This window comes from Nelumbo lutea, chromosome 4 (assembly GCF_056320005.1).
Source record: "Nelumbo lutea isolate HS-2025 chromosome 4, American lotus-T2T, whole genome shotgun sequence".
Classification (NCBI taxonomy): domain Eukaryota; kingdom Viridiplantae; phylum Streptophyta; class Magnoliopsida; order Proteales; family Nelumbonaceae; genus Nelumbo; species Nelumbo lutea.
The window spans coordinates 10,236,766-10,264,698 of record NC_142687.1 but is presented as its reverse complement, the minus strand read 5'-3'; the positions used below and the strand labels follow the sequence as shown (position 1 = coordinate 10,264,698).

Here is a 27,933-nt window from a genome sequence, read left to right as displayed (position 1 = left end):
ATGAAGTTATCCACAGAAACCTAGGAGTAGCTTCAACAAGTGATAAATGAGAGAGTAGACTAAGATGATTTGTTCGCGTACATAGAAAACCACCAATAGTGCTATAAGAAGTGATTTATTACAAGTGAAAGGGGCATGAAGAACTAGGGGTAGACCAAAAAGGGCATGGATAGTCAGTAAGAAATGATTTAAGCAGTAATAATTTAATAGTGGATATACCTTTAAATAGAATGGATTAGCAAAACAAGATTCATGTAGCCAACTCTATATTTGAAATAAGGCATGGATGATGACGATTTTCTTGGGAAGAGACCTGGGGGCCTTTGATACAGATTTTCCTGAAAGTAAGAAGTAGAGCTGGGGAAAATACAAATTTAAACAAGAGACAGGACGGATGATTTTTTTTATGAGAATAAGAAATTGCTTACTGCATCAACAGTACAGTCATTTTATATTGACTTGCATTATTTTCGTGCCTGCAGAATTCTATTAGAAGGGGAGAAAACTATGTCCTACCATTCTACTTACACAAGTGCTGGCACCCGAAGCTTCTCCTCAAGGTTTTGCGCAACAGCATCAACGAATTCTTCAGTATTCAAGTATAATTCCCTAGATACTCTGCAATGTCAAAAAGAACCATAAATGTCACAAGGGTGAATATCATTCAGATTAGGTCAATGTGGGCATTGCACTAATTAAAAACACCAGCTACTCCACCTTTGCAACTAATACAGTGAAGACATCTTCCATCAGAAATTGTATGTTTCAATGTTAATACACTATCTTTATGTACCATATACTTTCAAGTCGATTTGTCTTATTAAACATAGACACATCCTCGTACACTCAGGACGAGACAGACATTTATAAAGCAATGTTCTTATATACTGAACCAGCAGTCAACCATCTGACCAGGGATCCAGGACCCACATGGAATAAAATCCAACTACCATCACTTCTTTTGGATGATGTAGCCAATACTGGAACTTCCTACCAGGACCAGTGTGATCAAAGCCTTGTTTGTTTGTATTTCTAATCATTTGAAATAACATAGAATTTTGTGTTTTTCTATATTCATGTGATGGGAACATGATTGACTGATGGTATAAAGCATAAAATAACAAAAAAAAAAAAAAGTGGTGTTCTTTTAAATTTTCTTCTTCCAATCAGTGATATGCTGGTACAGAGTTGACAAACAATGGGCAAATTGAATAGTCAAGATTGCACTTTCTGTAAAAAAAAAAAGGCTGAAATTTCCTGTCCTACCTTGTCCAGCCTAACTTTTTATATTTGCAAAACAGAGATTGTAAACTAAGGTTGTGTTCGGTATCATTGCCACTTCTACTTGCAACGTTTTAGGTTGGTCAATACAAAATTTTGAGAAATTGCCTCATCACATCACACATCAGATAACCACTTCCAACTAAAAGAAAATATAGGCATCAGATTGGGTGTTTGCATTTATAGTAGAAACACCAAATTTGGCATTTCCTCAAGAAACAGCAATGGTACCAAACACAACCTTTTTTTTTTTTTTTGAGAAAAGTTTAACCAGATTTCATTAAAATAAAAAGGAGTACATGAGAGGATGTACAAAGCAGGGGAGAACCCCAAAGATTACAAAGGAGAAATCCTATCATTATACAGATTTTCTAAGCAAGCACCCAATTTAGCTAAGCCCATCTGCAATAGGATTAAGTTCCCCCGGAATCCAAAATGTGTTTGCATTTAAACTGTCTAATCCCTTGCTTCTGCCAAATAATGGCTTAACCTCCAAGGACCCCCTTCCTTGTCCCTTAACCATTTGATGGTATTTGCTGAGTCCCCTGCAATGGAAAGATTCTGAATACCCAAACTTTTAGCTATTCTGATTCCAGTTAGAGCAGCCAACACTTCAGCCTTAGTTGAGTCAGTGAAACCGATTGGTCCACTCACTATAAACCCAACAAATGTTACCTCTTTCATCCCTTAAGAATCCCCCTATTCCAGCAAACCCTGGATTGCCTGCAGCACTCCCATCAAAATGTAACACCATTCCTCCTTCATTGAGTGAAATTGGATGTCTTAAGGGAGTCTGAGTGGAATGGAGGAGGAAGAGAATAGTTTGTAAGTTTCTGTTAAAGTAATTGATTGAGAGATCTTGGAACAGCTCTGAATTAGCAGCCCAAAAGTTACAGAGATGGGTAATGTCCAAAAGTAACTCTTCTAGAGTTCTGACGCTGTTTTCAAATACCCGCTTGTTTCTTTCTTCCCAGACATCCCACATAACTGCATGTAACACCATTTGCCAGTAGGCTTTGCCTCTTTTGCTTAGGCCACAGCCTTGCCACTGATGAACTAAGTCTTGAATATGTTCTGGGTTGACCCAATGGTAACCTATCAGGTTTAAAAAATGCAGGCAGACCTTTCGAGTGAACCTACAATGGATAAGAAGGTGGTCAGCTGTTTCTCCATATTGCAGGCACAAACAGCAAGCATGAGGAGAAATGTAAAGTTTTCCTAGACTTTTCTTCTGAAGGAGGTCATAGGTATTTATTCTCTGTAGACATGCCTCCCATACAAAGAAGCACACTCTAGAAGGGATGTGTTGATACCAGATTTTCTTGAAGGGGAAGCAGGATCTCTGTCCACCTGTTGAAAGAGCCTTGAACAGAGACTTAGAAGAGAACTCACCATTTGGGTGGAGGGTCCACACTCAGGTATCATGGGAAAGGGGGGAGATGTAGACCTCCTTGATGGTTTGGATGAGGGCCACAAGGTCTGAAATTTCTTGGTCCCTTAATGGTCTTCTGAGTTGTAAGTTCAGGTTGTTGTCGGCAGGCAGGTTAGGAATACAAGAGGAGACAGTTGAGTCTTTGTCTAGGGAGAAGTTGTAGAGTCTAGGGAAGGAGGCTGCTAAAGTAGAATTCCCACACCAAAGGTCCTTCCAGAATTTTATTTTATAGCCATTCCCCAATCTGTATCTAATAAAGGATTATATTAATTTAAAACTAGTCATCACCTCACCACATTGAAAACACTGATCAGGATATGGCAATAGCAATTAGTAGGAATTTATGAACCTTGTCATACTTACAAGATAATTTGCGAAGAACATCTGTTTATGGTGGGATAGTTATTTAAGGAATTTATATGCTTTCAGTCATCCTGTGGTGTCAGAATTACTAAAAATGCAGCAAAACCATAAATCCCTAACTAAACGGATTTTTCCTTCTTTTCAGAAAAATAAATGTAATATTCACTACTTTCACACCAAGAATGATATACAAGAGTGAAGAATCTATTTTATGGCCAAACTTTAAACACAAAAATGTGAAGAAACAGTTCACAGGTGTAACACTGGTTTCTCATTACAGAGAAAAGTCTCTTGATGTACTAGAAAATAGAAAGGCGTACTTAAATATAAGATAAAAAGATGTTACACGACAATCCAAAGTTCATGAATCAACAAAATGAAAGACCAAATACTAAGAAGACATTTGGCTGCATAAAGGGTGATACTAACTTGGGTCCATGGATCAGAAGGGCAAGATCCTTGGTCATTTTTCCCGTTTCAACTGTCTCAATGCAAGCAGTCTCTAGCTTAGAAACAAAATCCAGCAATTTATTGTTTTTATCAAGTTTGGCCCTGCATAATATTAAGCACTGTTATGAGTACTCAGAACAAAATAAGGATATATAAACCAGGTGACTAAAGAAATAATAACTGTTAAATACATAAAATCTGAAGAACCCAAAAGCAGATCTGCTTACTTTAAAAAGGATAAAGAAAAACTTTCTAAAGTTCAAAATAAATAAACAACCGGCTTTCAGATGTAGGACAAGAAAACCAACAACCAGCTTGCTCAATAATAAAAAAAGGGACTACTCAAGAGTAGTAAATTAGGTATATTTCCAAGAACAAACAGCAAAAAGTACCTATGCTCAAGCCCCCGTGTCCATGCAAAAATGGAAGCAATGCTATTTGTACTAGTTTCTTGTCCTTTCTGGTGCAACCGAAAATGCCGAGTTACAGTCCCATGAGCAGCCTCAGCTTCTAATGTTTTGCCATCAGATGATAACTGCAACACCATATGAAGAAAAGCAAACAGATGTTACTTATTTGTATATAAACCAAAACAGAAAGTCACCACGAGAGAGAGAGAGAGAGAGAGAGAGAGAGAGATTTAATACGAACCAAAACAGATTTCATTAGGCCTAGACTACCAAATCCTGCATCAATCGAAGAGCTGGTTAGACAGGAGAAAAAAGAAATGTTCAAAATAGACCAGAGGTAATTTGAAGGGTTCAATTAACTAACATGCAGATGGAAAGAAAGGGTATAATCTAAGTAATGAAAGTAATAGAAAGCACCATCTAACAGAGATCAGAAACACTACATAACATACATTTCGATACCACTAATTCCTCCTTTAATAATTAAAGACTTAATAAACTAAATTGCATAAATAAGAAGCAAAAGAACTAACGAATCCAATCCTTGCTTAACCAAAAAACCAGCATTCACTTACTTAAGTTCTACCTTTGTAGAAGGTGGCTATTACAGAACATGAACCCCAGTGCATTATATCAGTTGAAAGTTGAAACTAGCTCATGAAATCCAAAATTCAATCCTTGCTTAACCAAAAAACCAGCATTCACTTACTTAAGTTCTATCTTTGTAGAAGGTGGCTATTACAGAACGTGAACCCCAGTGCATTATATCAGTTGAATGTTGAAACTAGCTCATGAAAACCAAAATAAAACATTCTTTAAACCCCACAAAGGTCTCACATGGGGGGGGGGGGGGGAGGAGGATAACCACAATCCCTATAATACTACATTAATTTGAGAATTGAGAACTGACCGGACATCAAAGGAAGGGGGAATCAGGTCAGAAATACTCAAAACCCGGTTGCAGCCACAGCCAAAGATTCCTGTTGAAGAGTCGCTGTAGAAATTCTTACTCTGACTTGAAGGTAAACTCACTGGGGTTTCAATGTCTCTAGCCAAAAAACCAACCCAGAGGCTGAACCACTTTTTGTCTACAGGTCACAGGTTCAACCATCCGGGTCAGACAGGTCAGACTGTGGCATCTCATCAACTTAAATAAAAAATAAATATACATAAATGTGTGTGTGTGTATAAACATGTATTTTATCAATTAAATAATGTACAATGCTATATGAGCATCTAAATGTTACATCTTTGACACCTCTACTGCTAAATCTTCATTAGAAGTTTAATGGATTAAAGTATCAAAAAGCAGTCACCTTGAGCAAGTAAATCACTCTGGACATCCCCATCATAGTTTTTGCAAGCCCAAACATATCCACCTTCGCTTTTTATTGCATAGGCCACCATGTCATCAATAAGCCGATGCTCATACCTGAATGTTAGATAAAAATTTCCATTAACCATTAAAAATGTCTCTAAAATTTAAGCAAGAAATCAGAGTCAATTATGTGAACTGACCATATAGAATGCTCCTCAAATTTCGGCTTCCATTTCGTTTCATATACCTCTTGGAATATATCCTTAAACCTGTAATAGGCACATTTTTGTGAAGGTCATGTGCAATCTTTAATGATTGAAGACCCAAACTAAACCATACACGCAGTAAACCATCTATAACTCAAAGTTACCTGCCATCATATGCCTTGAGGATTGTGTTTTTCGTGCTCAAGTAAAGAGGCCATCTCTTTTCATATGCCATTGACATTGATGATTCAGCAAATGCTCGAATAGACTGATAATTTGAACATGTTAAAATCATACCAAGATAAAATACAATTTAAGTTTCTAAACAAAATTGTGGTACAACAAACCTCATCAATGTTGTACATAGCCAATGCAACTCCAGGACCCTTAAAATCATAAACATCAAGCTCCACTGGCATGTCTCCTTCTGTTGGCACTTACACCCACAAGAAACAAGAATGAAATGAGCAATTAGGAAGTGACCCTAATAATTGACAATTAAGCATTTATAATTCTCAAAAAAAATGATGAAAACAGTTTAAACCAGATTACCAAAAACCAATTTAAGCTTTCCCGGTCCCTTGATGACCATATCAGTAGCACGATACTGATCACCAAATGCATGCCTACCAATGCAGATGGGTTTCTTCCAGCCTGAAAACTTGACTAAGTTAGGAGTAATATCCGTACTATTTCAGTATCTTCAAGTTAAGGATGGACTTAAAACATTACCAGGAACTATCCTGGGAATATTCCGACAAAGGATTGGTTCACGGAAAACGGTACCTGCAAAAAGAATCTATCCACCATTATTTTTGAAGTAGAAAAAAAATCCTTAAAAATATTAGATGCTTTTAATTCAGGCAAAGAAAAGTTCTGATGAACATCAAATGAACTCAATTATGGCAAAACTCCATATATGTTCCTTGGTGATGGAAGTTCTTTATAGCAAGTTCATCAAGCTGTATTTGCAAATAAAAACATTGAAAACAAAAAAGTCAGATATATTGATTAGTTCTCTCATAAATGGAAAATAATGCCAAAAGAGGAAAACAGAATAGGATCATTCAAAATTGAGATTATTTTCAATTTTGAATGCCAGATGGTGTTTTATTAATATTTCTAAAACAGGTCAAAATGCTAAAGGCACTGCATCATCTGCACATGGTTAATCAGACAAAACTATTAGGAAGCATATACATGTACAAGTATCACACATCAAATGAGGAAGGAAAATTATTACTTCCTACTGGGTTGTAGATAAAACCTTAAAAATCCTTCAAAAGCATCATGCAATGCACCAAGTTTCTCTTAATATTGCCAATACCTCTCCTTCCAGGTGCAACATCATAAAGGAAAAGGAAACTCTTAAGATAGTTCCATGCCTATTGAAACCTAGCACCAGCTGCGAGGAGCTAAAAGCATGGGCATATATCTTGGAATAATTCATTGTCTCTTGAAAATCCACAGAAAATGGATACCATAGTTTGTAGATGAAAGCACAGTGAATCCCTCACTCTAGACATTAGATATTGATGGTCAGTTCCAGTCCACATGAAGAAAGAAAATTTTGACAGAACATGAGCCTCTAAAATCCATATACACAGAAAATAATAATCAGAAGGGCCAAAGAGAGAACCATAGGGATTGACTTTATTTTCATGTTGGAGTAGTTATTGGATGCACCATTCATAATAAATACCAGATTTGCTTTATATAGTAAATCATGGCTTACTATTTTACGTAAGCCCTGGATTTAACTGAGGATTATTTAGGTTTAATATATGTCATTTGAGGAGTTGAACTAATTTGTTTAGTGTGTCTGTGTAATCTGCAATAGGAGTGGCATCAAACAGAAAACCTTATTATAAGTCAATTCTAAATGAATTAATAGTTGTTTGATTCTAAGTTTTACCCATAGTGGAACCTGCAAAGATCTACAGAAAGAATTCACTGGTTTAACTAATAAATAGAATGAGTTTTATGTTTTCTGCTGTATTCCTTTGGATGCACTACTTTATCCAACAACGAGAATGAGTTTTATGTTTTGTGCTTTCTGTGAGAGGCCAACATAGTTGAGGTGCTAATGCCTTCAAACTCTAGGTGGATACCTATGAGTTCTTATTGGAGCTGTTCTCTCTTTTAAATCTTCATTGTTGCTGCTGAAAGTTAGCTCCTCAGTAAAACAACCAATTTCTACCTTTTCAGCCCTAAAACAACCCTACAAACCCTAGCCATCCTACCAATTCATCCCCCAACCTGCAGCCTCAATTCCCAGTCATCTCCTTTTGAAAAGCTTTCCCTTGACAACATCGTTTTCTCCCAATTTCAGTGCATAATCCAACGCTTGGACACCATTAACAACACAGGTTTCCCCCTAGCTTCCAATTAGAAATTACCCTATATTGTTAATCTCTACAACAATTTTAAGGTTCTCTCCACCATCAGGCACTACCAGTCTACCATGATAAAAGTCACATGACAGTATGAAACCAACAAGGCTAAAGTATCTTGTTCAATTCTCCTGCTTAAAGAAGGAAGGAGATTGATTCCAAATTGACAGTGTCCTATGAAATGGTGAATTTTGACATTTTTTACAAAAATGTAGCATCAATTGATATTTGCTCATATTTTATTGGGAAAGAAAAGTCCCTTCAACCACTGTTGTATCGAACACTCAGTTATAGAATTATTTGGAAAATCAAAAAGAAAGAAGAAATAGTATGCAAATATTCAGCTGCTTACCATAATTTTTGAAGATTTTGACAATAACAATTGACAACAGGCACTAATACTTTGTGGGCATAACCATACCATACAATATTCTTCTTCAAAAAACAAACATCTCCAATACAAGCACATATGACTAGCCTATGAAAATAAAAATATGCAAAAGCAAATGATATGACCAGATAAATATTCAACAAACAATATGTAGCATAAAAGTGGAATCTTTGACATGAAAATGATACATGACTACAAAAGAAGAGCAGTATAATACGAACCATTCAAAATATTTCTTATCGTGCCATTGGGACTCCTCCACATAGACTTTAGGCCAAATTCCTTAACTCTGCCCTCATCTGTATAGAAGAACAAAGGTCAGAATAAACTTTCTAAAACTACTTATGTCACAAGCAACTTAACATTAAGAAGTAAAACATGTGAAAGAGTTCCATCATTGTGTCTTACATTTTTAAGAAAATTCTAGAAAATAATAGCTTCAAGAGATACATTGAGTGCTAATTAATTATTTGATCCTGTCATCGATCCAAAAGGAAAAGAATGCACACGGGGGTAAATAGTAGATATTGCTTTACATTATTCTCCAACTTATGAGTAATGATCATTACGTAAAGGCACATCATATGATGTGTTCAAAAAATGAAAAGGATAATTTGGACATGAATTATTGTCATGCAGAATTATTAGCTACATTTATATGGATAGGGCAAAGACATCTTAACTGGTATTAGATACAATAGCCTGAATGAACTTGGCACATCTACATATGAATGTAAATAATTATAAAAAAAGTTTACATAGAACTATTTGTTTATCAATAACAGAATCAATTAATTAATGAACAATAATATTACAACAATCCGGGAAGAGGTAAGGAGGCTTAACTCTCCCAAAAAAGAGAAGAAAAGAAAATTACAATACAGCCCAAAACATACGTTCCCTTCCCACCACCCTTGTTTCGTCAATGCATCTGAAAAATCATTTGCAGTCCTCTTCACCCATTGAAACTGAACCTCCAACCCTCTAGTTAGTCATTTAGCCTCCCTTCTCTCATTTGCATATTTCCAAAGTCCATTGTCCTTCTGTAACCAGTTTTGAGTCTCCTTCCATAATTAGTCTATGAATACTCAGCTCCTTTGTCTTCCTTAAGCCTTCCATTAAGGCACATATCTCAGCTCTTATAGAGTCACCATTCCCAATGGAGCCTGAAAACAAAGCAATCACTTTACCATTCTCATCTCTGAACACCCCACCAACACCCGAGGGCCCAGGATTACCTTCACTACTGCCATCAAAATTTAATTTCACACACCCTGGGCCTGGTGGAGACCTTAAGGGAGAGGCAACTGATGAGAAAGGAGTTGAATTCAGAAGCACAACTGTAGAGACATTAGTAAACATATCCAGAGACTTTAGCCAATGCACCACCCAGACCATAATTACCTCAATGATACCTTCTTTGCTCCTTTTTTTTATCAATAACTCTGAAAAGATTTCATTAATTAGAAAACTTTAGGATACAACAAGAAGTTATGAAGGAAGCCAGCTTTGGTAAGCTGACCCAGAACAGAATTTACAAATGTGCCCAAAACATGTGTTCTTTGAACCCCTTGCTTTGCTAAGCTATTTGCCAAACTGTTGGCAGATCTCCTAACCAATCCCACCTGGATTGACAGGTTCCTTGACATCCATTTAAGTCTTCAGAATTCATTCCTCAACTGCCATGCCACCCCTTCCCCTTTCTGCAACCATTTTATCACAGTTTTTGTGTCTCCCTCGAATATCAGTCTATTAATACCCAACTCTTTAACCCTTTCAACCCCATATGCTGCAGCTAGAAACTCTGCCCTTGCCACATCACCCTGCTCCATAGGACCGGAGTACAAAGCAATAATGTTTCCATTTACATCTTTAATGCCCCCCCAGTCCCTGAAGGGCCTGGATTACCCACACAACTCCCATCAAAGTTCAGCTTCTTCCAACCATCTGTTGGAGGAGACCATGCCTCAAAAAACTGTTGTCTCGTAGATGATGAGGCAGCAATAAAACCTTGGGTATTAATACAACCATGAAATTCTTCCCAACAGAAAGCACTGATTTTAGGGGGAGTAGGATAGGAGGGCTCCAAATTTCTTTGACTGGGAAAAGATGAGAAGAGGGAGTGGCAACCAACGATTGTAGAAGGGATTTACAAGAAAACGACCCATCAGAATTAGGACCCCAAATCCTAGAATCTGACCCACCTTCTCCAAGAAAACTGAATTCAGCAATCCTAACAGCTCAGACACTGCAAGAAGTTCAGACTCTCTAAGGTTCCTGTTAAAGCCAAAGTTCCAATTCAACCCTAGAAGGTGAGATGGTTGAGTTAGGAAATCTGAAATAGGTCTACCCTTGAACCTGGACAGATTGCAAAGAGAAGGAAATTTCTCACCCAAAAGAGTATCCCCAATCCACACATCCTCCCAAAATCTGATTTTCCTACCAAAAGACAAGTCATACCCGATATGATTTAGGAAGGTAGGGAGAACATCATGGGTGGCCTTCCAGGGAGCAGCCAAGGTAGCCCTACGGAGACATCCAGCATCCATCCGTTGCTCGACATGCCATGAATGTTTGCAACAACTTTGTGCCATACTTTATCATTTTCATTCCGAAACCTCCAAAGCCATTTGCAAAGCAGAGCTTGATTCTTCAGCCTAACATTACCAATTTCCAAACCCCCTTCCACCTTCAATTTCATCACCTTTTCCCATCTAACCAAATGATCCTTCTTTTTTTCCCCTAGCTCCCAAAGAAAATCCCTCATGATTTTTTCAATTTTCCTCACTATCCCTTGTGACATCCTAAACACTGACATGTAGTAGTAGTACACTGGAAGATTTACTAAGATAGACTTGATTAGAGTTAATCTCCCCCACCCCCCAATGAGTTATAGTTCCTTTCCTACCCCGCCAAGCGTTTCTCAATCCTTTCCACCACTGGAAACCAATAACTAGCAAATCTAGGGTTGTCTCCTAGGGGTAAGCCCAAGTATTTCAATGGCCACTCTCCTTTCTCACAGCCTAGGGAATCTGCCAAAAACCTCACTTCATCCTCTTCAATGTTGGTTCCAACCAATAAGCTCTTTGACCAATTAATCCTCAAGTTAGACATCCTCTCAAAGAGTTTCACAACCAGCCTCAAATTTTCCACTCCCTCCCTACTTTCTCCATCACAAAAAATAAGAATATCATCTACAAATTGTAAGTGAGTGACCAAAACATTATCCCTCCCAACTGACCAACCCCTGAATAGCTACAAACAATTTGCTCTCGAAATCAATTTACTTAGGGCTTCAGCAATCAAAGTAAATAGAAAGGGAGAAAGGGAGTCACCCTGCCTAAGCCCACGGAATCCGTCAAAGAAATCATATACTCATGAATCAAAGTATCGATACGCCTCTGCGTATCAGAAGAGGCATATCGGTACTTAGACACACACAGAATTAACTATTTTTTTAGTTTTTTTTTCAAATTTTGGTTTTTGGGAAGTTAAAAAAGGGTTTTTTATTAAAAAAGGGTGGGGTTTGAACCTTGCATACACTATCCCATTAACTATTACTGAATAGTGACTAGTTTGTAAACAACCCTTAATCCATTTACACCACAAATTTCCAAAGCCACACCTCCTCATAATATCAGTCAAGAAGTTCCAATCCACTAAATCATAGGCTTTCTCCAAATCCAGTTTGATAGCCAATCCTTTCCTTTTTAATCTCTTTTGAGCCTCCACACATTCATTGGCAATTAAGATTTGATCAATAATTTATCTATCCTATACAAACGCCCCATGAGATTGACAAACAAGTGGGAGGATCACCTTCTTAATCCTCAAAGATAACACCTTTGCTATCACCTTGTAAATACTAGTGACTAGACTTATTGGTCTAAAATCCCCTAGATGGTTGGCATTGTTCTTCTTTGGGATCAATGCTAAAAATGTAGAGTTCATACCCGAACTTATCACCCCTCTTCTATAGAATTCATTGAACACTCTGAGAAGATCTCCTTTAATTATGTCCCAACAGTCTTGATAGAATGCCATTGTGAAACCATCGGGTCCTGGTGCTTTTGATCTGTTCATAGAAAAGACCGCTTCCTTAATCTTTCCCTCTTCAAACCTTTTTTCCAAAACTTGGGCTTGAGTCTCCCCCAATGTCTCCCAATCAATACCTTCAATCCTCCACCTCTCAACTAGGGGGCTTCTATAAATAGACCTAAAATGCTCTGAGAATGCATTAGCAATCTCACCTTGGTCCATGATCTCACTTCCCCCCACCAATAAAGAAGTAACCATGCACTTCCTTCTCCGTCCATTTGCAATGGCATGGAAAAATTTTGTAATTCGATCACATTCTTTTATCCATCTCTCTCTTGATTTTTGCTTCTAGCATATTTCCTCCCTCAATAAAGTCTCCCCTAGATCTTTCTTCAAACACCATCTCAACTCCGTTTCACCTTTGCCTAAAGTTCCTTCTACCTCTTTGCTATCAATTGCCTCAATCTGAGAAATCAAATCAGCTTTCTTCTCCTCCAATCTTCCAAACTTCTCCCTATTCCACTCCTTGATCTCCTTTTTCAACAATTGGAGTTTCTTTAGGAACTTTTGGCCTTCCCACATTGGAGACGGATCCAAGCTATTCCACCAAACCTTGACTTTCTCTTTAAAATCCGGGTGAGTGAGCCACATATTTTCAAATCTAAATGGAGTTGGGCCACCATCATTGATTCTCTCTCTCAAACAAATTGACGGGCCAATGGTCTAAGGTGATTCTAGGTAGATTTAACTAACCCTTGCCAATGCTCTTCCCAATTGAGTGAAACTAAAAACCTATCAAGCTTGGATAGAATAGGGGTTGTTTGAAGGTTTGACCAAGTAATAGCAAGATCGCCCCAAGGGAATATCTCTCAGCTCAAAAACTTCAATAAAGGAATTGAACTTTCTCATACTCGATGTAATTCTTTGCCTACCCCCAGTTGTCTCACTCACAAATCTTACTACATTGAAATCTCCCCCTAGACACCAAGGTCCTTCCCAAAGTCCCCTAATATTCCCAATCTCCTCCCACATTTTATTCATTTCTTTATACGAGTTTGGCCCATAGACATTCGTGAGAATCCATTCAAATCCGTCCTGCACACCCTTCAACTTAATAGAAACTAAGAATTTGCCCACTAATTCCTCCTAACATTGAATTGCTGCTTCTCTCCACATTGTTTTTCTTTTTCTTTTTTTCTTTTACTAGTAAAAATCTTTCATTACTAATAGAGAGATTAAGATAAATATCTAAAGATTGCATAGGAAATTGCAATCTCCAACAATCAGTTACAATTCTGCCCAATAGAATGAAGATCTATTTTCCCATTGTTTCGCTAGGGTATCCACCATCCCATTTGCATCCCTTTTAACCCAACCAAACTGAGAGTTGAACTTCCTTGCAAGTGTGTCAAATTCTCTAAAAATAAACTTGAGCTTCCAAGGTGTTGACGTGATGTTTTTGGCCCAAGAGATGACCAATAGAGAGTCTCCTTCAATTTCTAAGTTTGTCGTTCCTATCTACTCAGTCATCTTTAGACCTTGAAGTAGGGCTAGAGATTCAGCCTATATTGAGTCACCATAACCTATTGGTCCAAAGTAGAGTGCCACCACCACACCCAAATAATTTCTAAGCACACCCCCTATGCCTGCCCTTCTAGGGTTACCAAGAGAACTCCCATCGAAATTCAGTTTTAGTTTGTTCTGTGTTGGTGGCTTCCATTCCATGCTTACAAGAACTTTGGGTACATCTATTTGTGCTATTTCAGCCCAATTCCTTAGTATCTCATTGGTGGAGTAGTTTCTCAAAATCTCCATGGTTTTCACCCAATGTGCAGTTCTGAATTTTATGGCTTCAATAACTTCCTCCATTGTTTTGCTTTTTCCTGAAAAGATTCTTAGGTTTATTTCCTCCCAAATAGTCCATATTGTAGCTGCTCTCACTACCTTCCATATACATTTTCCCCTTTTCTTTCATTGATACAGGAAAGAGGGGCTGAATAGATTTACCACATCCTGTGGGGGAGCCCATCTGCATCCAAAGAGAGAACAAACAACATTTCACAAACCAGAAGCAAAAGAGCAGGATAATAGTAAGTGGGTTAGAGTTTCACCACATCCCAAACAAAGGACACACACGAGGAGAGAGGCAATTGTTTGGCCTCCTTTTCTGTAGCACATAACAAGTGTTTACCTTCCCTAGGAACACTTCCCAACAAAAAGCTTGTACTTCTCTCCACATTGTTATACATGCTCCTTATCCACTTCTTGTCCATAGTTGTCAAGGTGACGCCTAGGCGACAAGGCATCCTTGGAGTCTCGCCTCGCCTAATCGCCAAGCAATTTTCTATAGCGTGTTATAACAAACTTATATATTATTAATTTTTTGAGGTTATAATTATAAAATAGACATTTTTAAACTAAAATATTCATTTTGTGTGTATATATACTAATTTCTTTTTGTTATTTTCTTGTTTGTTAGGGTTTAATCAACACAAACATTACTAAAATGCTGTATTGAACCCTCAAAGACTTCAAAACCTGAACCAATATGTAAAAAAGAACATAAAATGTTGTCAAATCAACACATTTTCTTCTTTTTCTTTACTAATTTTGTGTTTTTATATGCTAACTTTTTTTTCCACCTTCTCTTTTCTTCTTTTCCTATAACAGAAATAGGGGTTCAGCCCCTATATTTTTCAAATTTTCTGTTCTTTCTTCTTTTTCTTCTCATGAATATGTTGGAATAAGTTGATTTTCTATACTTTAACATGAAGTTTATACTTTTCTTATGACAATTATGGATATTTATTAAGGAAATATGATTATGGAACCTAGGGAACTACCCTAGGACACATGTTTTTAATTTAAAAAAAAAATATCGCCTAAGCGACTAGGTGCCCCCTATCGCCTAGCCCCACCTTGGCGCCTTGAAAACTATGTACTTCCTGAATTTTGGATTCTTGGATTAGAACAAAATCCAGTCTCTCCTTTGCTCCTTTCCCCACATGCTCCTTATCTCTCACCTTCTTTGCTCCTTTCCTTATCAGAAAAGGTCTTGGAGTTCCTTTCTTCCCATACATAGAACTATTATAAGTAATAAATTTATGTGTGAGTACAAGTAAGCAGGATAAGGTTGGGTAACTCTAACTCAACCCTCGTTGTTGAATCCCCCAACCCAATGACTTTGGGTCAGGTCAGTTTCAAATTGGACTGACTTCTTAAATTTAAGATAAGTGAATTAAGGTTGACAAATTTAGCATTATTATATGTACAACAACAAAGTTATGGTTCTTTAGAAGTACCATACTTGTGTTATGCCTTGGATCATTCAAGTGCAGCTCACCTAGTATCTCAGGCATTTGGAAGCCCTTGAACTTATGGCATGCCTCTTGCTTTTAAAACATTGCAAGGATCCATTCTCTAGAACATGCTTCCATTTGCTCAATGTTGGTGCATTTGGAAGGAAAGGAACTCCCATACCTTTGGAGGAAAGAGGGCAGTAATTGAACCTATCATTTGCAAGACAAGAGGAATGCCTCTTGTAGGAGACTTTCAAAATGTTGTCAAAATCTTACGATTTACAATACGATTCACGATTTGAATCATGAAACCAAAGGGTATTGATTTGAATATAATATTTGAATCCTTTTCTATGAAGGCTGAAGTGTTGTAGCTGAAGCAGTAGAAGAGAAAAGAAGTCCAAGAGATGTTGAGAATGTCGAACTGTACTAACCCAGTCGACAATATTGTTATTTATATTAAAATACAGTACAATGTTACATGAAATGACTAGGATGCCCCTGATTAGTGATAGGACACCCATACAACTTAAAACACTAAACAGACTTAGGCCCATTAACACAAGCCCAGTACATAACAAATTAAACTCAAATACAGGCTAAGAAGAACTCTTAACAGTCGAACCATCAATACATACAAAATCTTCAACCTAACACTCCCCCTCAAGCTAAGCATGGATGTCAATCATGTTTAGTTTGCCAAGAAGGTCCATGAACTTTGTTGCAGCCAACCCTTTAGTCAATACATTTGCAATTTGCATCTCAAATGGAGTATAAGGAATGCAGAGTTCTCCCGAGACTATTCTCTCTCTAACAAAATGTCGATCAATCTCAATATGTTTTGTCCTGTCATGTTGCACAGCGTTATTTGCAATGTTGATGGCAGCCTTGTTGTCACAATACAGTCTGAGAGAACCCTCAACTTTAATGCCAAGCTCATTAAGAGGGTCTTGAGCCATAGGACTTCAGCAACCCCGTGAGCCATAGCTCGATATTCTGCTTCTGCACTTGATCTAGCAACTATATTCTGCTTCTTATTGCGCCATGTGACCAAGTTCCCTCCCACAAATGTACAATACCCTGAAGTTGATTTTCTGTCTCCAACAGAACTAGCCCAATATGCATCAATATAAGCTTCAATTTCAATTCTATTGTTTTTCCTGAATAGAATTCCCTTTCTTGGGCAAGTCTTCAAGTACCTGAGAATCCTTTCAACTGTTTTCATGTGAGGGACCTTTGGAGAATGCATGAATCGGTTGACAACATGTACAGCATAAGCAATATCTGGCCGAGTAAGAGATAAGTATAACAGCTTCCCTACCAATTTTTGGTATCTCTCTCTATCATAGTAGTCCTCCCCTACTGATTATTGTAGGCCATGATTATGTTCTATTGGAGTATCTGCTGGCCTACACCCCATCATGCATGTTTCCTCTAGGAGATCAAGAACATACTTCCGCTGACATATGTAGATTCCTTCTCTTGACTTAGCAACTTCAATCCCAAGAAAATATTTCAAATGGCCCAAGTCTTTGATCTCAAATTCCGAAGCTAAAAACTCCTTCAGTCTTTTTATCTCTTCCAAGTCATTCCCGGTAATCACCGTATCATCCACATAAACAATGAGTGTTGTAAGTTTGCTATCATGTCTTCTTATGAACAAGGTATGATCCGAACCACTTTGAGTGTACCCCACTTTCTTCATAGCCCCACAAAGCCTCTCAAACCATGCCCGAGGAAACTGCTTCAAACCATATAATGCTTTCCTCAGTTTACACACCTTTCTACCAAAGTCATAGCCTGGTGGAGGTTCCATAAATACCTCTTCATGAAGATCACCGTTTAAGAAGGCATTCTTCACATTCAGCTGATGAAGTTCCCATGAAAAATTTGCTACTAGTGACAATAGAACCCGAATTGTGTTGAGCTTTGCTACTAGGGCAAAGGTTTCTTTGTAGTCAATTCCTTCTTTTTGAATAAACCCCTTTGTCACAAGTCCGGCCTTGTACCTTTCAATGGACCCGTCCTCCCTATGCTTTATAGTAAACACCCACTTGCACCCAACGGTGCCCTTCCCCTCTGGCAGATCCGCTAATTCCCAAGTTCTTGCTTTCATTAGGGCTTTCATCTCTTCATTCATAGCTTCTTTCCACCTTGGATCAAACACTACCTTTAAGTATCTAGAAAGAACACGTACAGAGGAAAGAGCAGACACAAAGGAGTGATAGGCAAGAGATAAATGTGAGTAAGAAACAAAATCAACAATGGGGTGCAGGGTGGTACGAGAACAGATAGGCTTACGGAGAGCAATAGGAAGATCCAAATCAGAAGTATGTAAGTTAGAATTACCTCAGATTGCAGAGACAGATTGATTCGAGTCCAACTGGTTGTTGTCATGAGGTTGAGGGCCCTTTTTCCTTCTGTTGTATGCGAGTATCTCTTTTTGTTGCCTACTAGAGTCTTCAGGGACATCTGCAGCATCAGAAGAAGTAACCAACACAGTGGGAGCCTCACTAGGTTGACCGGGAATGCCACAACTAGGAGTAGCAAAAGAGGATGGAAGGGCCGAGGCAGATAGAGGAACAAAAAAGGAGGGAAAATGAGAATCCTCTTCCATCCCAATAGTCTCCCCCTAAAGAGGATTCTAAGAAGACTGAAAATAGGGTTGAGACTTAAAAAAGACCACATCTCTCGTGACAAACTTTCTCTTGGAGACAAGATCATAACACTTGTACCCCTTCTGTGTAGGAGAGTACCCCAAAAATATTCCCTTCGTAGCCTTAGAATCCAGCTTGGTCTTCTTTGGATCCTTCACATGTATGAAACATATACAGCCAAAGACTCGTGGAGGGAGAGAAAAGTCTGGAAGAGTAGGACACAAGACAGAGAAAGGGGTTTTCATACCCAATACCTTAGATGGCATCCATTTATTAGATATGATGCAGTAAATGCAGCTTGAGACCAGTACTGCTTGGGAACTTTGTGCTAGAATAGTAAGGCTCGAGCTGTCTCCAGTAGATGTCTATTCTTGCACTCAGCAACCCCATTCTGCTAAGGGGTATGAGCACAGGATGATTGATGTAACATGCCAGCATCTTCCATGAATAAGTTCAAAGATTTTTCAAAATATTCAGCAGCATTATCTGACCAGAATTGCTTAATCTTCTTATCAAACTGTGTTTCAATCATCTTGCAAAAAGCCATAATTATCCGTGGTACTTCATCCCATCCTTTTAACAGATAGATCCATGTGCATCGAGAATAGTGGTCAATAAAACTGATAAAGTAACGGAAGCCATCAATGGAAACAATGGGTGAAGGGCCCCAAACATCAAAATGAACCAAATCAAAAGGAACTCGAATTTCATTACTGGAAATTGGATAAACAGTTATACATTGTTTTGGCATTTGACATACTTCACAAAGTAAACTCTGACTTGAAACACCCTTAAACAATTCAGGAAATAACATTTCTAATGAAGAGAAAGACAAATGACCTAGCCTAGCATGCCACAGATGCAACCTAGCTATTGACTCCACACTCTTTGGACTACTAGCAGTAGATGCTTGTAAGGCTGAACCAATATCTGCATCAAAATAGTAGAGGCCTCCATTCTCATGACCGCTCCCAATCGTTCTCCTCATCAATCTGTCCTGAAAGACACAATAAGTAGGAAAAAATGTTATACTGCAGTTCAAATTTTTTGTAAGTTTTGAAACAGACAAAAGATTTAAGGTAAGACTGGGAACATGTAGAACTGATTTAAGAGAGAGGTCCTTGCTTAGGTCAACCACCCCCTTTCCAGAGATGGTGGAGAAAGACCCGTCAGCAACTCTCATCTTATCCTGACCAGACAACAAATGATAAGAAGAGAATAAGGAGGACATATGTGTAATGTAGTTAGTTGCACCATAATCAATAACCCAAGAAGTAGAGTCAATAGAGCAAGTTGCACTAAAGGCAGAGACTGTACCTGATCTAGCAAGAGAGGTGGAAGCAAAAGAATTATTCCTTAGACGGGCTAATGCCCGGCTAAGGACCTCTACCTCACTAGCAGTGAAGCCCAAAGCACCAGCTCCAAAGGAATCAGCAACCTGCCCCATAGGAGAAGAAGACATTGTTGGTAAATTCTGCAAGTTGTCACCATTGTTGTTGGTGACAAGATTCCCACTTGTCGCATGGCCTTTCTGTTGTTTATTGTCCTTTCTCAATGCAGTTGGATTTAGGTGAGGATACAGGACCCAACACTTTTCTTTTACATGTCTCTCACCACAACAATGAGTGCACTTAAGGTGCTTCTTGTCTGGACATCTGTTTCCCTTAGTGGAGACCAGGGCTGAATGTTCTCCAAATTGTTCAGTTGGTTGAGTCTGAATGTCAACTTGCATCTCCTTTCTCCTGACTTCTTCGTTCCTCCCTAGAATTTGTGACTTTATACCCTCATACACTAGGTCCAGGCCAACCAAGAACTTAAAGGCTCTACTCTTTTCAATATGCTTATCATGTCTCTCCTTGTCCCTGGCATTTTCCCAATCCAATATCAAGTGATGGTCAAGCTCTTCCCAAAGGCCTTCCAGGGTTACAAAGTATGTTGCAACTGTCATATCCCCTTGCCTTAAGGCCGCAATGTCTTGATTCAATCTGTAGATTCTAACATTGTTTTTCTTTTGTCTATAGGTCTTAGATACCTTTTCTCAAATCTTGGCTGCTGTAGGAAAGTGATGAACAGTCCTGGCAACCCGAGGAGTCATAGAGGCAAGCAACCAGGACATAACTGTGGCATTCTCCTTGCGCCACATGGCATACTCAGCATTGCCAACCTCAGGTTCTTTCTTGTTCCCATCTAAGTAGCCTGTGAGATCACGGGAAGTAATAAAAAGCATTGCAGACACGGACCACTCCCTGAAGTTGTACTCATCCAGCAGCACACTTGTAATCTGCAAGCTGTGCAGATTAGGGTTTTCCAGATTTGAAGACCTTGCAGCAGGTCTGCTGTCCCTAGAAGAAACCTCTCCGGATACTGAAGACATCTTGACTGCAGCCTCTGTGTAGATGGCACTGTTTAAGACTAGCTGAAGTGATCACAGTGCTGAAAGAGAGACTAGTTGCAGAGTTGAAGAAGGTTCTGACAGCTCGCAACACTGTTTCAGACTTGCCGAGACTGTCACAGCTCTGAAGTAGTTCGGTTACAGCAGCAAATGAGGTGTTTTGGGCTGGTAACCGACCTGAAACTAAGGGCTCTCCACCACTGTGCTATGCATACTTCACTTGAGCTTCGAGTACTGCAACTGTAAAGAGAGTTCTCCTAACTGTGCCATGCAGACCTCACTTGAGCTTCGAGTACTGCAACTGTAAAGAGTGTTCTCCCCCTTACGGCTACTGTTAGGACTGCTGAAATCAGTCCTCAACTAGGTTTGTCCTATACAGACCTCTCTTAGTAGCCGAATAGCTATTATCTACTAGAAACAGTCTAATAGGACATCTGCATCTAGGTCTTACTTCCCTTGTGCCCTACAACCAAGGGAAACCCTAGGTTCGAACCTTGTTTTGTTCTCCTACAACCCTAGGGTTTCACAGCAGCAACCCAGAAAGGAAAAAAAAGAAAAGAAAGACAACAAGAAAGAAGAGATGGCGTCGGCTGTAACCAGGATGGTGCTTAATGCTCTGTTACCATGAAGGCTGAAGTGTTGTAGCTGAAGTGTTGTAGCTGAAGCAGTAGAAGAGAGGAGAAGACCAAGAGATGCTGAGAATGTCGAACTGTACTAACCCAGTCGACAGTATATCTATGTTTATATTTTTTTGACAGTTTGTAAAAACAGAAATAATCTCATGATTTACAATACCATTACAATTTTCAAAACATTCAAGTAGCAGTAAGTTGGTTTCTATCAAGAGCAGATCCTGATTAGGGAAGTAAAAGCATTGGCTTCCAACCTGAATTGCTCATTCAGGTAGATTCTAGTTCTGCCAATAGCTTGGCAGATAGCAGTTATAGAAGACTCTGCACGAAAGAGGGCAGTAATTGAAACTATCATTGGAAAGATAAAGAAGAATGCCTCTTGTAGGAGACTTTCAGATAGCAGTAGGTTGGTTTCTATCAGGATCAGATCCTCATTAGGGAAGTAAAGGTGTTGGCTTCCAACCTGAATTGCTCATTCAGGTGGATTCTAGTTCTGCCAATAGCTTGGCAGATAGCAGTTATGGAAGAGAAAGATAATCTAGAGTGGGAGATGCCAGGTCCAGAGATAAACTTGCAGTTCTGCTTTTTTTTTTTCATATGAACAGCTAAATAGCTAATGGTAGTATCAGACCTACATCTCTAAGGCTACCTGGAGAGTTTGGAAAGCAAGCTTTGTATTTCTCATTTTTCCATTATTAATGAAGATATTTTGTTCTACTGCTGATGAGATAGGAAGTATGCTAGTGAAAGGAAATCTCATCACTCATCCTGAAAGGTTTCTTATATGATCACTTTAGTTTGTTTATTTTCTCTTTTGATGCACTAAGCACAAGATGCACATGGTCAAGGTTATACGTGTATACCATCATCATAAAAGAAGGCCATCAACAGCACCAGTAAGAAGGAGTGATTATTACAAGTTGAAGGGGATAGAAGGGAAATGGGTAGACTGAAAAGGACATTGGTATAACTCTACCTGGTAAGAAATGATTTCAGCACCAATAATTTAACAATGGATATGGCATTAAAAAGAACAGACTGGTGAAACAAGGTTCATGTAACCGGCCCCATATGGTTGGAATAGGGCTTGGATGATGATAATGATGATGATATATCATAAAACCAGACAACTATAAATATAAGTTATGCGGCAGCTACATCTCAGATGTCAATTTCAACTGGGAGTAAGTGTGGCAGCTCTCAATAATCAGCCATTACATCCAAAAAATGAAGCATGGAAATTACGCAGTTAATACTTTTTTTTATCAATAACACACTTCATTAAATTCATTAAAACTTTCAATGATAATCACAAAGAGGAAGACAAAGTTTCTTATCTTCCAACTATAACTTGAGCCCCAAGAGAATTATGCAGTTAATACTCTGCAGGTGTATTACAGTTTACCCAGGGAAACTTTGATTTTTTTTATAGATAAGGGAAACTTAGATATTTCAATATCCTCTAAAATTAGAGTACACCACTATTCAAACATTTGATGAGTTGTGTTACTCATCAAGAAAAACCACTTGACGAATTGTGTTTGCATAACCTCTCTACATACAAGTGAAGAGTGGTATCTAGTATGAGATATCTATGAGGCAAATCCTTTCTAATGTACCGTCACGTCATTCTGTAATTTGTGTATGTATATGCACTTTTGTCTTTCATTGAAGAAATGATATCTGGATTGATTTTATCATAGCCAATTGTCTGATCTGGATACTCCTTTTGCAAGAATTAAATAGGTAATCAAATGTTGTTGTCATAAGCTTCATTCCTACTAGCAATCTTTTGACACTCTTGGAGAAAGAAATTAGCATTTTGTCAAATATATCAACGGCATAGAACTGAGATGTCTGCATAATTAAAGAAAAAGAGTTCGACCCACCAGGAGTTATAGTTGCACATTTCACAGCTACATTGTACCTGTAATGCATGAGTTGTTAGTATAATCTGAAGAACAAACAGGACAAATCAATCAGTAGGAACTAACAGTTTCTTGACTGAAAATCGGAAGCTAAGGATTTCAACCACAGAACTTAACTCACAGGTGAAATTATTAATATAAGAAAATACAAGTTATCAGGCTTTCTCTAAGAAATCGATAGATCTCGTTAAGTTTCTGAAAAGCTTCTCTTTGTTGAAATTGAGCATGGTATGGATTCAAAGACCATGCAAGGTCGGGATCCAAAAGGTAAATAAGTCAGAAATGAACAACAGAGACCTCTGAAAAGGACAATATTTCCCACCATATCAAGATTCGTCTGAGTACATAACAAAATGTATGTATTCACACATAAACATTTATGGCCATCAGTGGAACAATCGCCCTTATTCTACCGGTCCTCCATAAGTGGACCCACCTGAGCTTAAAAGTGATCAATTAGGTCCATTTTATTTATCGATAGTAATCCCATTCCCAAGCGCCAGTGTTTGTACTTTGCAGACCATCGAGCACTAATAGTAACAGCGACATTCAGTTATAACGATAACCAGTTTTGACTTCTGAGCAAGCCAAACAACGAATTATAAACTAAAGATTGAATACAGAAAAAACATGCGACATTACGAGAGCAACGAACAAGAAGTAAAATATTCCCTTTGTCCTTTCACTTTTCCTTATCAAACACTTAACAAATAAAACTTAAACGGATTACTTTCCACTAGATACAATGGCACTTACTTGAGAGTAGCTTCCGCACTTTCTACAGTGACCTTGTCATCAGTTGCATCGCGATTCAATATCCCTAAATCGTAGTACTTTATATCTAAATCCAAATACGGATAAACAAGCTGCAATTTATAAAACCAAAGAACAAACATTAAGAAATAGAAATGAATAAAACGTCGAATAACATATTGAAATCAAAGTAAGTCCATCAAGTTCTATTCTATTTTCTTCGTTTACCTTGTCCTTTATCATTCTCCATATGATTCTTGTCATTTCATCGCCTGAAAAGGAGGGGAGAGGACAGGAAAAAATAATTAATTAAGCAATAGCTTGAGCAAAGACTTCGAACAACTTTCATGGTTTGTGGGCATACCGTCCATTTCCACGATAGGATTCAGAACTTTGATCCTTTCAACGTGGGACGCGGATGCGAAGCAACGAAGAGATGTGTTGCTGCTGTGATTGGAGAATCTTTTACCGTGGCTTCTTAGAGGAACTCCATCAGAGGTTATCGAATTCGCGGAAGCACATAAGCTAGGGCTTTTTAGGGCTGAGGAAGACGCAGAAAAGAAGGCAGCGCCAGACATGGCGCTCAAGCGAAGCCCCTGCATATTCCCCACTTCTTCAGAGTTCAGATGTCGCTGGAAAGTGGCGTCGTACGGTCGTAGTTCTTCGTGTTCGACTTTCAGAACTCTTTTTCGGAGTTTCAGTAATTGGCTAATGAGGTGCTGCCTCAGTGGGCTCAAAAATCAGCTACTCCCGATGGAGTTAGCGCTTCAGAGAGTAAATCTGACCCGTTTGATATGTATCTTGAGTAATCAGCAGAAAGGTTTGGATCTGCTACCCACAACTTGTTCCCACTACCCTACCCACTAAAATCAAAGTTTTTAAAACCGGACCGGACAAAGAACCGTTCTATGACCGGTTTTGGGGTTGAATGGTCCGACCATCCGATTTGAATGCACAGCCCGTTCTGACTTTAAAAATAAAAAATGCCAAAAACCACTATCTGAATCAACAGTTCAACTGTTCAAATTAGTGGATTGCTAATCAAATCAATGAATTTTAGCCAAAAAAGCAATTTTAGAGTGGAAGGGAACCTACTACCTGATTGGTTCTCAGGCTTTTCAATCCAACCATCCGATTCAGTCTAATTTTGAAAACCGTGGCACAAATACATGGCCATGGTGTTCAGTGGGTAGAGATGTGGGAGCATTATGTGAGTAGTAAATCCAGAGAAGACTAATTAACCAACTTTGAAGGGGCCGTCAAACTCTCTCTATGTTCCATACTATTTATGATTAGGCTGGAGGATTAGCTGATCACAATACTTTTTTTTTTTTTTGAGAGGAAAAAGTTTGGTCAATGTAAACCAAAATACTCATTTTCTTTTTTTAATTATGTAAGGTCTATGAAAATTTTATATTCTCAGGTATTGGTTATCCAATGGATAATTAACTTTCCCATATTGATAAATTATCATCACCACCCACATAAATAGAATGACTTTCGTTGACAATCCAGTTAACTCTTTGATTGCCCTCCCTTCATGTATAAGACTAGTCGATGTGAAGCTGGTTCTCTTCATTGATATAAGGGCGGTATCTGATGTCTCTACCCCCTCCAATGCTGCCCACTCAGCACACTGCCACTAGATTTGTTCATGGGTCGGCCCAGCCCCTGAATAGGCCTGAGCATGCATTTTAGCCTATAGGCTTGACTTTAAGCCTAAAAATCCAAGTCTGACTATTTTATGGGTTGGGGCGGGGGTTTGTTAAAAAAGTCCAATCCGGCCTGACTTTTGTATAAGTTAAACCCTAAATATCTTAACCAACTAACCCTTCTCTTCTCACTTGTCTCTTTCTCTTAGCCGAGCGAACTCACTTCTCACAGTCACAGCTTCATACAACCTAACACTCTCAAGAAGACTAAACCAATGCAATCAATGAACTCCAACGGGTGATTGGTGAGCCCTCCTCCCCATACTCTCTCTCTCTCTCTTCATTGTTCGGTTGTTCCTCTTCTCATTCTCCGAATCTCAGCTCAACTCATTTATTAGACGCAAACTCAAGCATTAGTGAACACAGGCATCAACGGTATGTCATTTCTCTTTGCCCTTTTGTTATATTCCTCTCTTATTGTTTGTTCGTCGGCAAACACAGACACATACATAGGCACCGACCTATCTTTTTGTTAGATCGAGCTTCAGGCTTTTTATTAGGGTCGGGCTTGGGCCCAAGTTGTAGGCCTGTTGGTCAGGCCAGGCTCAGGCCTAACAAAATCTTGTTTATAAAGAATAAAGACCCAGCCCAGCCCGACCCTTGAACAGATCTATCTTCCACATTAATAGAAGTGATTCCTATTTGCCTTGCTTTTACTCTCACATTCCAATTTGAACAATATCTAGCTATGCATCCAAACGAGCAAAATCCATTTGGAAACCGTGAAGCGTGAAGCATCAAAATTTACCTTCAAAGCTCCCACGCTTGGAGGGTTCCATTTAACCCGCTTTTGCTCATTTGCCTTGCCCTCCTTCCCTAATCTCTACCATCGCATTGGCTATTTGATACTCAAATAGGGCATTTGCCGCCAGTTCAACTATCTTTGTAGGCCTCCCCTTCTCTGCCTCTTTAAATAGTATATACAACTCGTAGCAATTCAGCACGAACAACAAAATGGAATCCGGTGATTAACTATTTTTTTTTTCTTGTGCTTTCAAATTGGTGTATAGCGCCCTAAAAATTAATCACAGCGAATAAGCAATATTTTCTAACGCAAAGAATGAGATGATGGAGACCTGGTCCTGGTGGGATTTATAAAGGGACAGATAAAACTACAGTCTACAGGATAACAGGACTACGGACTGATCACCCGCAAATCTGCAGTACTATTTATTTGGCATTTACTCCGTGGAGTTGGTGTTTACATTATTGAAGCCTATCAAATCAAATCAACGGGATTTGGTTGGTATGGGCCGAATCACTCCATGTGCCTGAAGAGCTCTCCATCACGGGCATAGAAAGAATTTATATATCTTCCACCTCGTTGACATTGAAAGGGATCTCTCTCTAATCACACACACTATTGAAGGCTGCCTTTTCTCTTTTTTTCTTTCCTTTGTTGGGTAGAAATTTGTTGGAAGTTTACGTCTTCGTCTAGTAAGGAGGATGTAATCTGGGATGCAAACGGATTGGGTCAAATTTGGATAAGGATATATTCAAATATGATACAATACTGTTCATGTTGGATCCCATCTGAATTAGACTTGAATTGGAATCTTATCGGTAAGTCAGATATTAATTTAAATAAAATAAAAACAACAAATATAAGTACTTTTAATTAGTTTCATCACATATACATGTTTTTTATAAAAATAAATAATATATCAAATTTATAAATAAATAAATAATATATATATATTATATATATTTATATTTATAAATATATAATATACATCGGATCAAATCTTCTTGGATCAGACAATGGGTAATCCGAATCCGATCCAATCTAATCCAATAGAGATGATCGGAATTCGATCAAATAAGATTGGATCGGGTCATGCATTTGCACCCCTGCATGACTTGTAATTTTGTTGGTGACCGTTTGATCCTATGAATCAACAATCAAAAGTCGTGGCCCCGGTGGATGAAGGTTAAGTTCGCCATTCACATTATTACCGGAAGTGAAAGACCTAAAATAATGATGCCATTTGTCTTGTTTTAGCGATGTATTATTGTATTGAAGTTGAGAGTAATCTTATATATGTTTATGACCTTAATAAGGCGGAGGCCATCAACCACACCAAGTGACAAATTAAAAAGTATCAGGATCATGTGCTGTTCTCAGACATGGAATAATATACAAGATGACACACGGAGCTGAAGTGCTATGCTCTAGACCTCTAGCTTTTAGAGAGGCCTACGGAATCGAGTGTGTTTATTTATGTAGATGGGCCTTTCTTTCTGGTCACCCTTGTACCAGGAACTTTTTTTTTTTTTT

General features: G+C 38.5%; 1 protein-coding gene across 9 annotated transcripts; it reads right to left on the bottom strand.

Annotated features, from left to right (window-relative positions):
* Positions 1 to 187: 187 nt before the first annotated feature.
* On the bottom strand, positions 188 to 24,714 carry LOC148853847 (Isocitrate/isopropylmalate dehydrogenase family protein). Of its 9 annotated transcripts, none has more exons than XR_016112640.1 (17): positions 24,308 to 24,714; positions 24,172 to 24,215; positions 23,947 to 24,056; positions 23,152 to 23,189; positions 8,466 to 8,543; positions 6,193 to 6,246; positions 6,013 to 6,114; positions 5,808 to 5,887; positions 5,625 to 5,728; positions 5,455 to 5,523; positions 5,253 to 5,368; positions 4,847 to 5,024; positions 4,178 to 4,212; positions 3,919 to 4,061; positions 3,506 to 3,628; positions 529 to 618; positions 188 to 338 (listed from the first exon to the last, which is right to left on the bottom strand). XR_016112640.1 is itself a non-coding variant. In XM_088983198.1 (17 exons), the coding sequence occupies exons 1-17, from the start codon at positions 24,543 to 24,545 to the stop codon at positions 251 to 253; spliced, it is 1,716 nt and encodes a 571-aa protein (XP_088839324.1). In that variant the 5' UTR covers positions 24,546 to 24,714; the 3' UTR covers positions 188 to 250. The 9 variants fall into 9 exon arrangements, 6 of the variants coding, with proteins under 6 accessions (XP_088839324.1, XP_088839325.1, XP_088839326.1 ...); XM_088983198.1 differs by having other exon boundaries at positions 4,178 to 4,229; positions 5,808 to 5,896; XM_088983199.1 differs by having other exon boundaries at positions 4,178 to 4,229.
* Between the last annotated feature and the right edge of the window lie 3,219 nt (positions 24,715 to 27,933).

What these genes read in the sequence shown, in the direction of transcription:
- LOC148853847 (XM_088983198.1), bottom strand. Translation starts at nt 24,545, where the DNA reads ATGCAGGGGCTTCGCTTGAGCGCCATGTCTGGCGCTGCCTTCTTTTCT. An exon ending in GGAGAATGATAAAGGACAAG is followed by an intron (nt 24,057 to 24,171) that starts GTAAACGAAGAA and finishes TATAAATTGCAG; the next exon opens with CTTGTTTATCCGTATTTGGA. An exon ending in TATTCCCAGGATAGTTCCTG is followed by an intron (nt 6,115 to 6,192) that starts GTAATGTTTTAA and finishes TCAAGTTTTCAG; the next exon opens with GCTGGAAGAAACCCATCTGC.